The sequence below is a fragment of the Hyaena hyaena genome, unplaced genomic scaffold (assembly GCF_003009895.1).
Source record: "Hyaena hyaena isolate Hyena2069 unplaced genomic scaffold, ASM300989v1 scaffold_25, whole genome shotgun sequence".
NCBI lineage: Eukaryota > Metazoa > Chordata > Mammalia > Carnivora > Hyaenidae > Hyaena > Hyaena hyaena.
In genome coordinates, this window is record NW_024080657.1 from 5,844,457 (window position 1) to 5,861,965 (window position 17,509).

Sequence of the window (17,509 nt, forward strand, 5' to 3'; positions counted from 1 at the left end):
CGAGGTGCTTCTGAACACGTCCTGGGCAAGGTTGATATGGTACCTCCCATCCCCTAGCAGCTTCCACAGGAGGGAAGCTTCTTCCAACCATGGGGCCCAACACGGAACATTATACAGCTCTTCTTTTGAGGAATGCTGGGATTTGGTGAGTGAAGGCATTTTCTGAAGGTGTTTTTTCAAACACCTTGTACATGATGAATGGCCTTCTCCTTCCTCAGAGAGCTGTGAGGTCCTTCCGGGTCTCCCCAGATAGCTTCTGTGCCCATCCAGTTCATCCTAAATATTTCCCCCTCACCAATACTCTCTGACTTCCCTCCCTTATATGGGGATATTCTTTCACAGCTCACTCTTAATACCTCTTGGTACCTTTTGGCATGAGCTCTCAGTGTGAGCAGGGCATTTCAGCGTGGGGATGCTTGTGACCTTTCCCACCTCAGACCTTCTATAACCCTAAAGCAGCCATTACCAATCCCATCTTACAGGGGAGTGGAAGGCCTGGAGAGAGGAAGAACCTGACAAAGGCCGAGAACCATGGCAGTGCCACCAGGTGCTGGGCTCAGTCACGCCAGACCATGGCATGCTGGGCTCCATCACTGCAACTTCGGCTTCTATGCCCTTCCCTCTGCACTGCCCTGCTCTCTACTGCACCCAGTACCACAGTCTCCCCGTGTCTCAGAAGATGCAGGGTGGGAGGAGGGTCAACCTTGACCACATTTTAGCACTAGAATTAAGCTATTATCAGCCTCGCTGAAGTTTTACTACTTGTTTTTGTTTTGCAATGGGCTTCTACATGGTTTGTTCCAACGTTCAAAGCTTTCAGGAGGCCACACTGTTGGCTTCATGGGCATCTTCCTTTCTGAGGAGGTTCTACTCCATCTCTGATACGATATCATAACTCTGATAGGATAAGGGCCTGCTAATGCTCTGAGGGGGAGCTTCTGACACCATCACCCAAATAACAACAAAATTTGCTGTGTCCAAAGAGCAATATTAAAGCTTAAGAATCATGCACCCCCGGGGTAGGAATGACTGGGATTTTTTTGGAAGCCCAAAAACTAACAAGTGTAGTATGAGCATCGTGTGGGTGTTGTGGCTTTCCATATAAAGTGAACTATAACTACCGTTTGCTATGCCAGGGTCCTGTGGGATAGGCTGGGACAGTCTGCCTCTCGGAGTGCCTTCTTCTTTCTAAAGAGATCAATAATCACTTCAACGGTGGTATGTCCAGTTTTCTTATCACAGGGCTACCAAGCTGCTCAGCTGTATGACCTTATGTCTTCTTCCCACCATACTGTCTGAGACCTTTGGGTAAGATATGTCTCACTCACCTTCATGCCCCTCACTGGAGCTCTGCACCCAGTAGAAATTCACTAACTTCAGGCTGAAGTAAATTGAATAAAGCCAAGCCAAGTGGTATAGCGAAAGGGTCTTCTTACCTCATACAGTGTGATGACCCCGTTGGTCTCATTGGGAGGTTTCCATTGGATGTAGATCTTCTCCTCAAAGGGCCCTCCTTGGATAGATTCTAGGGGAACAGCTCCTGGAACTACAGAAGGAAAAAGGAATTTGATGGTACCTTCCACCTCATTTCCCCAGCCTCACTGAACTAGCCGAGCAGCTGGCTGAGCTTTTCTATAAAGGGTCAGATGACACTATAGGCTTTGTGGAACATACAGTACCTGTTGCAATTGCTCAGCTTTGTGCTTGTAGCACAAAAACAGCCACAGACAATGCATACACAAAAGGGCATGGCTCTGTTCCAATAAAACTTTATTTAAAAGAGAAAGGCACTAGGCTGGAGTTGACACCTGGGCCCTAGCTTGCTAGCCCTTCTCCTGGATGGCCAATGGCTTTTTATCTGCAGACTAAGCAAGTCTGTTTTTGAATTAAACCTGACCAGTGTAGGGAGGACATCAATAGGCCCCAGCCCTGCCAGCAGGTAGGATTCTAGAATTAGACTCTCACTTTAGGACTGGCAACTGAGGGATCCAAAGTGAGCTTCACTATCATCTTCTAGACCCTACCAAGGAGTCTCCAATTATTCCTCTGTTTCCTAATTCCCGAATCCAACAGGATCCATGGGTCCTGTAACTTCACAAATTAGAAAAGTCTGTTTCACTCCCAGAAGGCAGCTAGTTTGTCTCGCTGCTGAGTCTCTGATGCCTGGCACATGGCAGACACTTAATAACCATTTGTTGGTTGGTCGAGCAGGTGAATAAATGACCCATGCCAGCATTTTGCCCTAATGAGCAAAACCTTTCCTGGGCTGCTTCTGTACCCAGCTCAGTCTTCCTGCCAGCATCTTCCTGCTAGATTTTAGCATCATTATGATGGTCTGGAAGACACTGAACCATAAAATAAATGATTCTCCAAAGTTCCAGTTATAACCCCCCAAGGAATCATGAATTCATGTAAATCATTACTGGATCTATTTATATTTTGGCGTTATAAAAGCAGGTACTTTTTACTAAGCACTTACTCTTTGATCAGAATTTTACATACATTATTTCATTTAAGCCGAAAAACAGCTCTGCCCAGGATGTATTATCTCCTTTGTGCTGATAAGGGAACTGAGGGTAAAAGAATTAAATAACTTGCTCAAGGTCATCTGGCTCGTAAGTTGTAAAGAGGGAACTGAACACCTGTCTGTGAGCTTCAAAGCATATACTCTTAATCATCATGGTATGCCTCTCTCGATATAGCCTTGGCCATATGTTGCAATCAGTTCCCTATTGTTAAATTAAAATATATTTAGTTTTTCTCATTATGGACACGATACACAGAATTTGTTGAATATTAAGAATATACAAAAAGGGTAAAAAAAGAAGGAACAAAATCACTCATAATCCCCAGAAACGGAGATATTTTTCCAGTATTTTTATGCCTATGCAAATACATGTTATTTTTAAAAATTAAACTGTGCATATTGTGTTATGACCTTTTTTTAAATTTTAAACATGTTTTTATTTTTTATTTTTTCCTTTTTTAATAGTTTATTGTCAAGTTGGTTTCCATGTAACACCCAGTGCTCATCCCGACAAGTGCCCTCCTCCATGCCCATCACCCCCTTTCCCCTCCCCCCCATACCCATCAGTCCTCAGTTTGTTCTCAACATTCAAGAGTCTCTCATGGATTGCCTCCCTCCCTCTCCTCCCCTATTTCCCCCCTTCTTCTCCCACATGGTCCTCCGTTAACTTCCTCCTAATCCTCCTATGCGTGCAAACATACGGTAGCTGTCCTTCTCTGCCTGACTTATTTCGCTCAGCATAACACCCTCAAGTTCCATCCATGTTGGTACACATGACGTTCTTTTATCACTAAATGAATCATGTTTTTCCTTAATCCTTAAATGTTCTTTGGGGCCATGCATTTTAATGCCCCATTAGAGTCACATTATTGGGCGTTAAACTTGGTTTGAGGGGTGCATGGGTGGCTTAGTCGGTTAAGCATCCAACTCTGTATTTCAGCTCAGGTCATGGTCCCAGGGTCATGAGACTGAGCCCTCAGTAAGGCTCCAAGCTGGGTGTGGAACCTGCTTAAGACTCTCTCTCCCTCTCCCTTTGCCCCTCTGCCACAGGTGCATGCAGACACGTGTGGGAGTGTGGGTGCCTCTGTCAAAAATAAAAAGGTTGGTTTGAATTTTTTATAAGTAACACTGCAATGAGAATTCTTATCAGTATTTTCAAGAAACTGCTGATGTCCCTAAGATAAATTCTTAGAAATTAATTTATCTGGCCAAAGTGTTGAACTATTTTATTTTCAAGGCTTTTGATACACATTGTCAGATTGTCTTGCACAGAGTTTGTACCATTCTGGGTTCCCCAAAAGAAGAACATGACTATTCCCAATCCATGCCAGTGCTGACTATTTAAAAAATTAAGTGTGTGTGTGTGTGTATCCTTTTTAGAAAACTAGAGAGTGTAGTTTTTTTTTTTTTTTTTCAGTTTAATTGGCCATTTGCATTGACTCTTTTATGAACATGCTCTTTATAACCTGCTCTCATTTTCCTCTATGGCTCTTCATTTTTGTCCATTGCTGTCTTATGGGTTTGTAATTATAATCTGTTTTTAAGAATTTAAGCTTATTTTTGCGTGAGTTGCAAATATTTTTGTCTGTTTTTCATTTGCTTCTTGAAAATTTTAGGTGTGTTGAAGCTTCAAAGTCATCGGATCTCTAATTGTTTTTCCTATCTATTCATCCTTGCCACAAATATCAGGACTTGGAGGTAAGGGCACAAAGTATTAGGAGAATTACAGGCAAAGAAAATCTAGTCTGGCAAGTCAGGATATTAAGTGGAAAATAAAAGTCGATGGATTAGGAAAAGTTCCTAGGACAAAAGTGGGGGATGGCAGCTATTGGAGCGTGGTGGGCTGCTTTGTGGGGGCCACAGTGGAAGGAACAAGGCCGTCCAGGGGAGAAAGGATGGTAATGGTGGCATAGAAGAGAAGCTGATGGTGTAGGAGATTTGAAGCTTCTGAGCAACTGTGATTTGGTTGATGGTTACAGGTGAAACATGGAAGTGATATGTCAAGCATAGACCCCAGCTTGTCTGTTTCAGACCCCTTGAGTGGGTCAGAGTGCTGTTCTTAGAAAGGAAGCCTTACAGGGGGGCTAGTTTAGGAAAGGAAGCTGGTGAGTTTTGTGATGCTTCATTTGAGGTGTGTGCAGAACACCCAAATGGCAACGTTGAGTAGCAGCTGGATACACAAGATTAAGCAACTGTGTAGAAGGGAACAAATAAAACACGTCCAGGACTAAACCAAGAGGAACTATAATCCTAATCAGGAGGAAACAAAGAAACTGAGAAACTGGGAGGCTATGTTCAGAGAGGCCACAGGAAAACCTCGAAGGTGGGCTGTCACGGAAGCAGCCAAAGGATCCAGAAGTGATGGATCCACGGTGACAGAGGTGACTGAGTAGTCAAGTACATTACAAACTTAAATGTGCCCACTGAATTTAGTGTCTTCAGGGTTACCTGTGACCTAAGCAAGAGTAATTTAAAGGGGAACGCCGGCCCCACAGCCTTCCTGCCATGAGCAGAGGAGAGCACGGGAGGTGAGAGACTGTGTGCAGGCAAGTCAGTGATTTGGGTCTCGAGGGGGACTGATGCAGGAAGAGCAGAGATGGGGAACAGACCACAGCAGCGTCTCCTCCCAAAGGCTGGAGAGGTTATGGCAGGATCACACACAACCGAGAAAAATCCAAAATTGAAGTATGTATGGCAGAGGGGGAAGAAAGAAGAAATGACTGACAGTGGTCCAGTCCTGAAAGGCAGCAACAGGGGTGGGTGGAGAGGAAGCACCTTTTTCCTTGTGAGAGAAGACAAGATGGGAAAATGCACAGCTGCTTTGGAGCGTAGAGTTGAGGTGTCCTTGTGGGTTCATTTTCTTGAGAAGCGAGGGTGAAGCCATATAACAACAGTCAGGAATTGGGAGAAGATTTAAGAGCTGGAAAGTGAGCTGAACAGTGAAATGGAGATGCTACTCTTAGCAAGGGTCTATCCAGTGAAGGCTGAGAGTGTATCAACCAGCTGGCATTCAGGCCACCTGGTCTCCTCCTGTATTTCCAGTTTAGAGCAAATTCTTGTTCTCACCCCAGATCAGAAGAATCATCATCTGTATTTTCTTCTGCTTGATTTATTCCCACTTTCTTTTTGAACCTAATTTGTTAATCCATCTGGAATATATTTTATATATTGCACAAAGTAGAAATCTAGCCATAGTTCTTTACAGTTTTCTTAGGACAATTAGTTGACCAGTCAGAACTTTCCCCAGTGATTTAAAATGTCACTTTACCAGCATGTTCGATTATTTTATATCTTGGCATGTGTGGAGTGGCTCCTGCTCTATTTCGCTGAGTCACAGCCTCTTATTTTGACAGTATCTCTCTGTTGTGTTCATATAACACGTTTTAATATTTGACAGAACAAGTCCTTTTCTTTTATTATTCTTCTTTGGCAAAGTTTTCTGGGCTTTCACTACCCGGTTGTTTTTCTACAACACTGGAAAAGTTTTATAAAACTTCAAAAATATTCCATCAGAATTTTTATTCCGGTTGTATTCGTCATTTCTCTGAGGGACAAATGATACCTTTTTATAACGAGCCCTCCCACCAGTAATGCCAGTAACGCTGTACAAATCATCATTTATCAATGCTTCTTTTTATGTTCCTTAGTCAGAAATATGTTTTAAAATTCCTTACAAATTATATTTCTAGGACTTTACTGCTTTTCTTTATATCATTTTGGACTCTATTAAAAAGCTTCTCTTATGAAATCTATCACAGACAAAAGTACAGGTAATGAATGCATAGTTTATAAAATAATTATGAAATGAACATACATGTACCCACTATCCCTTCTAAGAAATAAAACACCACTATCATTGAAGTATCCTGTGTGTTCCATACTGCTGACTTCTCTCTCACCATAAAAACAAAAACGAAACAACCCAAACAAACAAAAAACACCCAATTAGGTACTAGCCTGATTTTGTGTTAATCATTCTCCTTATTTTCATTTGGAGTTATAAATATATGCATCTATCCTAAGATAGCATTTTGTTTCTTCAGGTTTCATGATAAACACATGAAACTGAATCTTTGTATTATATGATTTGCATTTGTCACTCAATATTGTTTGATAGTGTTGATGCAGGTAGCTGTATTTCATTCATTTTATGAATATAGTCTTATTTAGTTATTCTGTAGATGGTAAGATGTCCAATAGAAGGGAAATAGGGCTATTTCTCAGAAGAGCTATCTTACAACATAGTGCCTATGAATATTTTTGTAGGTTCAGTTGAACATTTATAAGAGTTCACTCAGGTATACCCAGGAATAGGACAGGGAGGCTAAGGGTATAAATGTCACTCAGCTTTACTGAGTGAAGTCAGATTGTTTTCCAAACTGGCAGTAGTGATTTATACTCTCTCCAGCGATGTTCTGAAAGGGCCTAATTCTCTAAATCCTTACAAACACTTAGTACTGCCAGATTTTAAAATTCTAGACCATCCAGTGAGCATGAAATAATACTTCATTGAGGACTTATTTGCTTTTAGCTACTTACTAAAGAGGCTGAGCATCTTTAATGCTTATTGACCATTACTGTCCTTTTCTTATTGATTTGTAGAGGTTCTTTGTATATTCTTGTTACTGATCCTTTTATTGGATATATGCACTATAAAAATCCTCTTTCGGTTTGTCTGTTTTCCATTTATCTTTAGGTTACCCTGGGATAAAAATTAGTTAATTTTAATTTAGTCTAATTTATCAGATTTTTAGGGAGAAGTAAAAAGACTTCCTAACTTAATTATAGCAATAATTTCACTATATGTACATATACACATTCTGTTGAATATTTTGAATATATACAATTTTATTTATTAAGTGTACCTCAATAAAGCTGGAAAAAAGACAGACTTAGTAGCTGATGCTGTTGGTACGACACCCATACAGTAATGCTTACTGCAAAACACTTGTTGCTCTGTCTGAAGGCTGTGAAGGCAAACTTGTTTCCACACAGGGCAAGCAAGAACTCTCAGAGAATTAATGCCCCTCAAAAAACCTTCAACCAATGAAAGATAGGAAATTCATAGATGAATATCCCTGTGTCCTCACCACTTGGTTGGATTAACTCTGAGATGTGTTCTATTAATACTTTTCAAACTACCTCCAATGAAAGTGATTATTATTATGTTGACATAGTTGTTATTTCCAACCCATGGTGGACCAATATTATCAAAAAATACCAAACCACAAAAGAATAACAAAATTAAAAAGTAAATGTAACATTTAAAAACAGAAAAATACAACCTCCTCCTGTTAAAATACTTAACTTCTATTTCTGTAATTATCTTGTCATGGACCACGAGGAGTTCATACTTCACTGCTGGGCCTGGAAAACACTTGGAGTAGCACTATTCTAAAACCCAGTTATTCACAAGGTAATTTTTTTAATTTTATCTTTTTAATATAATTTATTGGCAAATTGTGCATACAACACACAGTGCTCATCAAAACAAGTGCCCTCCCTCAAAGACCATCACCCATTTTCCCCTCTCCTCCTCCCTGCCGTCCACCCTCAGTTTATTCTCTGTATTTAAGAGTCTCTTGTGGTTTGCCTCCCCCCCTCTCTGTTTGTAACTATTTTTCCCCTTCCCTTCCCCCATGGTCTTCTGTTAAGTTTCTCAAAATCCAGATGAGTGAAAACATAGGATATCTGTCCTTCTCGGACTGACTTATTTCACTCAGCGTAAGACCTTCCAGTTCCATCCACGTTGCTGCAAATGGCATGATTTCATTCTTCTCTCACCAAATAGTATTCCATTGTATATATAAACCACATCTTCTTTATCCATTCATCGGTTGATAGGACATTAAGGCTCTTTCCAGAATTTGGCTGTTGTTGAGAGTGCTGCTATAAACATTGGGGTACAGGTGCCCCTATGGATCAGCACTCCTGTATCCCTTGGGTAAATTCCTAGCAGTGCTATTCCTGGGTCATAGGGGAGCTCTATTGTTAAGTTTTTGAGGAGCCTCCACAGTTTTCCAGAGCGGCTGCATCAGTTTGCATTCCACTATTAGTGCAAGACAGTTCCCATGTCTCCACATCCTTGCCAGCATCTGTAGTTTCCTGATCTGTTAATTTTAACCCCTCTGACTGGTGTGAGGTGATATCTCAGTGTAGCTTTGATCTGTACTTCCCTGATGATGAGTGACGCTGAGCATCTTTTCATGTGTCTGCTGTCCATCTAGATGTCTTCTTTGGAAAAGTGTCTGTTCATGTTTTCTGCACATTTCTCCACTGGATTATTTGTTTTTCAGGTGTTGAGTGGACAACTAATCTTTGACAAAGCAGGGAAGAGCATCCAGCAGAAAAAACACAATCTCCAGAAAATGGTGCTGGGAGAACTGGACAGCAACATGCAGAAGAATGAAATTAGACCACTTTCTAATACCATATACAAAAATAAACTCAAAATGGATGAAAGACCTAAATATGAGACACACAACCATCAAAACCCTAGAGGAGAAAGCAGGCAACAACCTCTTTGACCTTAGCAACAGCAATTTCTTGCTTGACACATCTCCAAAGGCAAGAGAATTAAAAGTAAAAATGAACTACTGGAACCTCATCAAGATGAAAAGCTTCTGCACTGCAAAGGAAATAATCAACAAAACTAAAAGGCAACCAATGGAATAAGAAAAGGTATTTGCAGATGACATATTGGATAAAGGGTTAGTACCCAAAATCTATAAAGTACTTAACAAGGTAATTTTCTTGATAACACACCAAGATTGGCTTCCTTCCCTTCTCTTCCTCTTTTCACTACCAGTGTGTCCTGGACCACTTCCTAAATCAACTACTTGCATTCAAATCATTATCCTAAGACCAGGTAAATCCAAACAAAAATAATAAACTCTAACAAAAGAATCTTACTTAAGTACTTTCTCTTAAGTCATAGGAATATTAAATTATTCTCAAATTATTTTAAAGTTAGGTCTTTTGTAAAGTGTCTTCAACTCATTTATAATTGTGTTTTCATGTATAGTGTGAGGCAGGGATCCAATTTCAATTCTTCTCTATTCTACCATGACCTAATGAAAAAGAAAAATGTATTTACTCAACTGATCTGCCATACTACCTTTGCCTTCCATCACATTTCCACATACATACAAGTTCTGTTTTGTTCAACTGTTCTATTAGACTATTCCTGTATCAATACCAAATCTTAATAAGCAAAGATTTGTGGATCTTCATAGCTAGTAGAACAAGGCCTGCAACTCTGTACTTCGTGTTCAGGACTGTCTTAGCTATTCTCGCCTTTTCTCTGTCATATACATTTTAGGATGACCTTGTACATTTTTGAAAAATGTCTTATTTCTGTAGAATTGCATGAATTATAGATCAACTGGGAAAGAAAGAATGTCTTTCTAGGTCATGTATTAACAATGGGTTTTCCTATCTATGAACATGGCATCCCTCTCATTTAGCTCTTCTTTGATATCTTTCAGTTCCTTATACATTTATATATACTCTTTGTCTTGAAATCTTATATTAGATTTATTCCTAAATACCCTGTATTTTTTTTTATTGCTATTGTAAACAGTATCTTTAAGAGCCTACCACATACTTATTGGGTAAACAGAAAGACAATTGACTTTTTAATATCAACTTCTTTGTCAGACATGTTACATTCTCTTCTTAATTCTAATAATTTGTGTACAACTTTCCTTGGGTTATCTATATAAATAATCATAGCACTACAGTTGATAATAGTTTTGGTTTTTACCATCTTTTAACTCTATTTAGTTTTCTTGTCTTCAGCCAGAGTCATCAATATGATATTTAGTGGAGATAATGGTAAGTATTTGTGTGCTTTCCAGTGTTAAAGAGAATGATTTTGTTATTTTATCCTCAAGTATGGTGTTTGTAGGTTTCTTAGTTTCCCTTTATCAGTGTAAGAAGGTCCTTTTTATTCCTGGTATACAGGGATAGTTCCTTTTTATATCCTGCTGAGCTTTAAGTGACGCTTTTCTGTATCTATTATAGTAATGATACATTTTTGTTCCTCTTAATGTAGTGAATTACACTAATGGATTTACTAATGTTGAACCAATACTGATTTCTTAAAATAAAACTAATATTTTCCTAGTTGTATACAGCAATGGATTGTTTGCTAATATTCTGTTTGGGGTATTTGCACTTAATTTTCCTTTTTCTCATAATAAGCTTGTGTGGTTTAGATATCAAGGTTACAATAGTGTCATGAAATGAAGAGGTAAGTGTTACTTTCTTTGCTCTTTGAAAGTGTATATGTAAGACTGGAGATACCAGTGCCTTGAGTATTTGACTGTACTTGTAAGATCATTCAGAATTGGTGTCTTCTTTGCTGGAAAAGTTTAAACTATTGATTCTATTTCTCCATTTGCTGTAAAATCATGTAAGTCTTGTGTGTGTGCGTTGAGTCAAAATTTGAAGTTCATATTTTGCTAAGAATTTTTCCATATCCCATAAATGGTAATATTTATCAGTATAAAAGGGTATTTAGTATCCTCATTTTATCCTTTTGTGAAATAGCCACTACACAAGCTTATAAAACAAATATTCATCTCATTAACTTACTAATAATCAATTTCATGCCCTCAATAGGTAACCTTCTTCACTTCATAACAATAACAAATCTTGTTTTTCATTATAATTTTTATTTCTTAAACATATATCCCTTATAACTATAGGGTTTATTATTAAATTAAAATACTAAATATAGTAAATAGATTTAAACTCTTTTACAAAAATAAGTCTGGGAGACCTAACCTCCTTACATTACTGACTTCCATTCTGTGCATGTTCTAGCCTAGCATGTATTTATATATTTTGGTGAGAATGTGAATTAGTGTTTTATTCTGTTTTTAAACCTTGCTTCCTGCCTTCATTCTCAGGGGACATTTGCTTTACATTATCAGATCAGTCCCCTTTAATAAGAATGAAAGCATCTGTCTAATAATCTTTCTTTATACAACCTTACAAGAGGTAGAATGAGATGGTTTGTTTGGTGGGTCGAGACATGTTCTACTAGTGATTATGTAAGTACTGGTTTTAAATATTTCTAACCCAGAGGGAAAGGGAGGAGTTCAGATACATCCATCCATTACTTGGCTAGCTAGGAGATCTACTTGGTTGAGGGTGGGGAGGGGAAGGTTTGAGAAGGAAAATAATCAGGCAACAGAAAAATCTTCTTTTCAGAGAGAGAATGTTTTTGGTATTTTTTAAAATATTTTTATTTATTTCTAGGAGGGAGGGAGGGAGGAGGGGAGAGAGAGAGAGAGAGAGAGAGAGAGAGAGAGAGAGCGAGCATGAGCAGGGCAGGGTCAGAGAGAGAGGGAGGTATAGACTCTGAAATAGGCTCCAGGCTCTGAGCTGGCAGTCAACATAGAGCCCGATGCAGGGCTCGAACCCATGAACCACGAGATCATGACCTAAGCGAAAGTCAGACGCTTAACCGACTAAGCCACCCAGGCGCCCCTGTTTTTGGTATTTTTAAAGGCAGCTTTAATTCACTTACAACACTGCCCCTTCCTTCAATTGGAGCATCTCTTCTCAAAGCTAGCCTTTCATTAAATCCCTTTCTTTTCCTTCTTTACCGCATGCAGGTTTGGAGTGAGAGCTCTCATTCTCCACAGTGTAGACTGGCATATGAAGATGCCAGCTCCTGCTCTCCAATCCCTCACTCCACCCACCAGCTCCACAGCATACCCTTGCCTTCAGCCCTGGTCAGAATTTGAGGATATTAATGCAGTCAGTCTTGTAAGTATTTCCCCTTGGGTTCCCAGGGTGAGGAAGGGATTTCTTTCGCTCAAGTTACAGCTCAACCGTCTTCTCCCCATTTACGTTCCCCTTCTGACACTGAGTTCATTCCTTCCTTCCGACATGGGTATGGCACCATCTTCTAGTTCCCAGGGCAGGTTTACAGGTGTTCTCCTCTCATTCCTTGGGGAAGGTAGTTTAAGAATCAGACCACCACCTTGAATGGAAACTCTCATTTTTGTCCCGTAGACTCAAAAGGCAGCACCTCATGATGACCAAGGCCGTAGGCTGAGCCAGACTGCCTGGGTTTGTGTTCTGTACTTGCCTTTCCTTGCTGTATAACCTGGGGCAAGTTGCTTAACCTTTTTGTGGCTCAGTTTCCTTACTTTAGAGTGAGGATAAAACAGTACCTCCTTCACAGCGATTGTGGCGATTCAATATACTCGCACAGGTAAAGTGCTGAGCAAAGTGGCTGGCACAAAGGTAGTAAGTATCATTCTGTGTTTGCCTCTTCCTGTTCCATCATGCTCTCTGAGAACTGCTCTAGTGGAGCCTGGAGAGCACAAATTTGATTTTCTGCAGAATCAGGATGATTACTATTTTCCTTGGTGTTTTTGCCTCCATTCTTTCCAAATGGTGTTATACTACTAATCATAAAAGTTGTATCTTTCCATAGCTTACCGAGTATACTAAATAGCTTTCAGCAACCATCTTCTGATTCCTACGGTAATTTTAAAGTCTATCTTGTCTCTGAGGACTCGGAATTCATTCATCCAATAACCTCTTTATTGCATGCCTATGTTCTACCTGGCACTGTTCTAGGTGCTTGAAAATACCTAGCAAACAGAAAAAAAAAATTGTCTCCTCAGTGTGCATTCTAGTGAGAGAAGACAGATACTAAAGTGTATAGTGAAATATGTAGTATGTTAAGTGATAAATGCTACTGAGAGACACGAAGTAGAGAAGAGGGACAGAGTGTGGCACAGGAGGCCTCCAGTTGTTCACAGAATAGTTGAGGAGGATCTCCGTGAAAAGTGACATTGACTTGAAACATATGAAGGAAGCAGCCTTCACAGGTTTTTTGGGGGGGTAGATCATTCCAGCCAGAAGAAATGGCACCTTAAAAGGTGCTAAGGGAGGGGTGCAGCTGGCATGTCTAAGAACAACGACTGGATTTGTGTAGTAAGGCCGAGTTAGAAGGAGATGAGGTCTGAGAGGCAGCCAGAAGTAGAAGGTGTGGCCACGTGGGGCCCTGTGAACCACTGCAAGGATGTGGACTTTTAATCTCAGTGATATGAGAAATCAATGGAGGGTTCTGAACAGAGGGGTGAGGATATGATTTGCCTGGTGGTTTAACAAAACCATTCTGGATGCTATGCAGAGAAAAGAGTGCAGGGGCCAGAGGTGAAGCTGAAAGATCATTGAAGGACTATTGGAATAATCCAGGTTGGAGATCACAGTGGCTTGGACCACAGAGCTGGCAGTAGGGACTGTAAGCAGTGGTCAAATTCACACTATTTACTGAAGAATGAGCTAAGAAAATATGCTTATAGATGGGTTGTGGGGAGTGAGGAGGTCTGCTGCTGCTTTGCACAAAGCGAAGGGGTGCCAACCATAGAGAATCCAGGTTGAAAGGTATTTGGGGCCTTGGGTGTGATAAAAGTGAACAATCAAGGCTTCTGACTCAAGCCACTAATAAAAGGCAGTTGCCATTAACTTAGACGGAAAAGACTGCGGGAAGAATGAGTTTGGGGGTGGATGAGGGATGATCAGGGGGTCAGCTCTAGACATGTTTAATTCCAGAGACTGATTAGCAATCCAGCTGGACAGGCTGAACAGGCAGTTGGTAAATGACTCTGGAGGGCAGAGGAGAGGTCTAGCTGGGAGATACCAATTGGGGAAATCATCAGTATATCACTGGATTGTAAAGTCAAGATACTAGAGGAAATAGTTAGGAGGGATCATTGGGGATCAAGGGTCAACGAACTATGGCTACAGCCAAATGCAATCAGCTGCTCGTTTTGTAAATAAAACTTTACTGGAAAAACTTCACTGGCACACACATATTCATTTCTACGGTCAGAGTGAGAAATCTGAGATTGAGGTTACAGAGATAATATAGGTGATTCTAAAACAGCCCCTTGTCCATGACTAACAGAAATTTTGCAAAGATCCCACTTTGGTTTTCTTCCAGTTACACTCCCTTGATTAAAAATCTGCCTGCCATGTCTGACAATGGCTACACACCACTGAGTCTGTACTCTCGGCAGAGAATAAGTTCAGTGCTTTACGTACAGACCTTCACCTAGAACACCTTAAAGGGACTGATGGTATTACCATCCCCAGTCCACAGACAGGGACACTGCAGTGCCCAATATGCAAATAATTTAAGCAGAGCTGTATAACAAAGTAGTGAATAGAGTCTGGAAGTAGCCCAGATCCTTCTGACTCCAACATATTTTCTGAATCAGCCCTTCTTTCCTTATTCTGGTAGATGTGGTTCAGAACTGCTGAAAGCCAATCTCACTGTCTGGGAGTAGCAAAGCCAGGTCGTCTCAGCCCTACACCAAAGCTTTTTCTTCTTCTTTTTGCCACACCACACCACTGCTCCACAGGTCACCATGTCCTTCCAATGGAGCAGACTTACTTTCCTTGGATTCAACTGGTTCTCCCCTCCCCCACCACTCTCTCTCATCATGAAAAGACTTCCTGGAGAAAGATTCCTTTTTCCTCTTATCTTCTAATTCTGTGTTACTTTAGTCTTCTTTTTTCTTTGTAATTCTTTAATGAGTCCACATATTCCCTTCCCACAATTTCATTTCTTCTTGTATCTAACAGCACAGAACTTTCCATCCTTCTGACAGAGTTCTACAACAAAGGTTAATTACTTTATAATTTCATTCCCTTAAAAAAAAAACACACTAAAATTGCTAATTTTAACTGTGCTTCTTGTCAGTAAGTTCATGTAAATTCACTGTAATTAAACCAGATGTTTTCTTGTGCCTAAAGTCAGGTGGTAATTTAAGGGAAATTTTCATTTCAACATAAAGGGGGACAGTGTAATCAAAGGAAGTTTTCTCTTCTCCTCTCCCTTCTCCTTTCTTCTTCCCATTTTCCTATCTGGAAAGTGGGGCTGATAGTGGTGAACTTTGTGGGTAGCTGTGTAAACAAGTCAGCTCAAAGAAGAGCTCAGAGCCCTGCAGAGTCAGCAAAAGTTTCCCATCCTGTTTATCTTATTTAGGTCTTTTTGGGGGGGGGGGGTGTGAAGGGAGCTTTCCATTCCAGGTGCCATACTGGGTGGTTAGTTAGTTCATTATAAAGAGACTCAGAACTAACTTGAGAAATATAAAAATAATGTGAAAATGGTTTGAAGGCCACCAGAATCTGTTAAGTGTGTCTGATGGAGACAAGACAGATTTCCTAGCCTTGATGAAGGAAAGGTATTCTTTCTGGATAAATGTTTACATTTTAAGATGTCAACTATATCTTTTTAATGGAACTATGAAGTGGTGTATTAGTAAATGCTTCATAAGCAACTTGCCAGGGAAAACAAAAACCCCAAGAGGTCTGCCAATATCCATGGTGTGTACATTCCCCCCCATGACCAATTTTGAGCAATGAATATGATATCACAGAATTAAGAGGTGGAGACAGAGGCTAATGATCAGCTCTAGCAAGCCAGTTTGAGTTGCTTTTGAATATAGATAAAATACATTACACATATCCTCTCCTTAAACAGTGTATATAAACAGGTGGACCCTGTGGTATGGGGAAGAGGGGTGGACTCTGATGTTAAATATTCATTCACTCACCAAAGAGTTAATAGTTAATAAGCAACTTACTGGCTGCTTCACAGGCAACAAATGCGCGTTGTTCAACAATGATGAATGGCAGAGAAAAAAATAAGCACAGAGAGTGTTGAGGAGGTTTTGGTTAGGATACAGGATTATTTAATAGACGGTTAGGGAAAAAATTATGGGTAAGATTTTGGGATCTATTTATTGGTTCTGCCACTTGTGTGGTAGCCCTGGATAGGTTCCTTGACCTCTCTGAGCCACAGCCATATCATTAAGCACCTACATCACAGGATTTGGCAACTCACTGTAGAAATGAAGGAGATCAGCACAATGCCTAGGTCAACACGAGCATTCAAAAACCACATCTCCATTTCTCCTTACCTTTTATACTGTCTCAAGGTCATCTTTGTAAAACTCTAAAATGTACTAAGTGCCAACTAAACCATGCTTTCAGGACTTGCTAAGATAGCTTTATACCCTTCTACTAACTGATTCTGGACTGTTATTTATTGCCTTGCTGTTATTGCCTTTTATTCTTTCCTCACTTCCCTCTTCTAGATTTCACGCACTGCGCCTTGTTACTATACATACACCTGTTCCTAGCAACATACAGCCTCTTTCTAGCTTCCTACAACCTGAGGAACCAGATAATTAGGCTTCTACAAATGCACATGAAATACAGACACTCATTCCCAAGACATGTCAGTCTTTCCTATAATGCAAGTACATATACCATATTCTATGAAATAATATATGTATTATATGTGATTAATCATATTGCATATATATTATATTAATGTAGGATATACATATTAATTATAATCAACCATATTTTATATACTTATTATAAATTATATGAGAGCCTAAAATTCCTTACTGCAAAATAGGAAAAATAATACTGCTTGCTTTCTCACATTTGGTGTTAAGATAAATGAACCTACACTGCTAGTGAAAATGTAAAATAATTCAACTTCTGAGGAGGAGTATCTGTCAACATCTAACAAAGCTATATCTCTGTTTACCCTCTGACTCCGGCAAACCCACTTGCAGGAATTTACCATAGAACTACAACTCCACAAATACCAAACAAAGTAAGCACAAGGCTATTTGCTGTAGTATTACTTTTCATAGCAAGTAAAGGGAATAACCGAAGTGTCTGGAAGATGCTGCTTGAACAAACAATGTTATATGCACATAAAAGAGTCTCATACAGCTCTCAAAAAGAATGATACCAATCTGTACAAACCAATATGGCATGGCTTCCAGAGTATATTAAGTGAACAAAGACACATGACGTGGAGTGTATCTATTATGCTATCTTTTATAGAAAAATAAGAGAAAGAGAATTTTTACCTTTTGTGCAAAATGAACTATAGGAAAAACATATCTGAAATGAATAAAAATG

At 39.8% G+C, this 17,509-nt stretch overlaps 1 protein-coding gene across 1 annotated transcript in view; it reads right to left on the reverse strand.

Annotated features, from left to right (window-relative positions):
- Positions 1-17,509, reverse strand: part of PTPRT (protein tyrosine phosphatase receptor type T) — an 803,437-nt gene that overhangs the window by 365,792 nt on the left and 420,136 nt on the right. Inside the window, exon 12 of the mRNA XM_039227066.1 lies at positions 1,437-1,546. Coding sequence (XP_039082997.1) covers positions 1,437-1,546 — 110 coding nt within the window. The remainder of the gene's footprint in view (positions 1-1,436; positions 1,547-17,509) is intronic.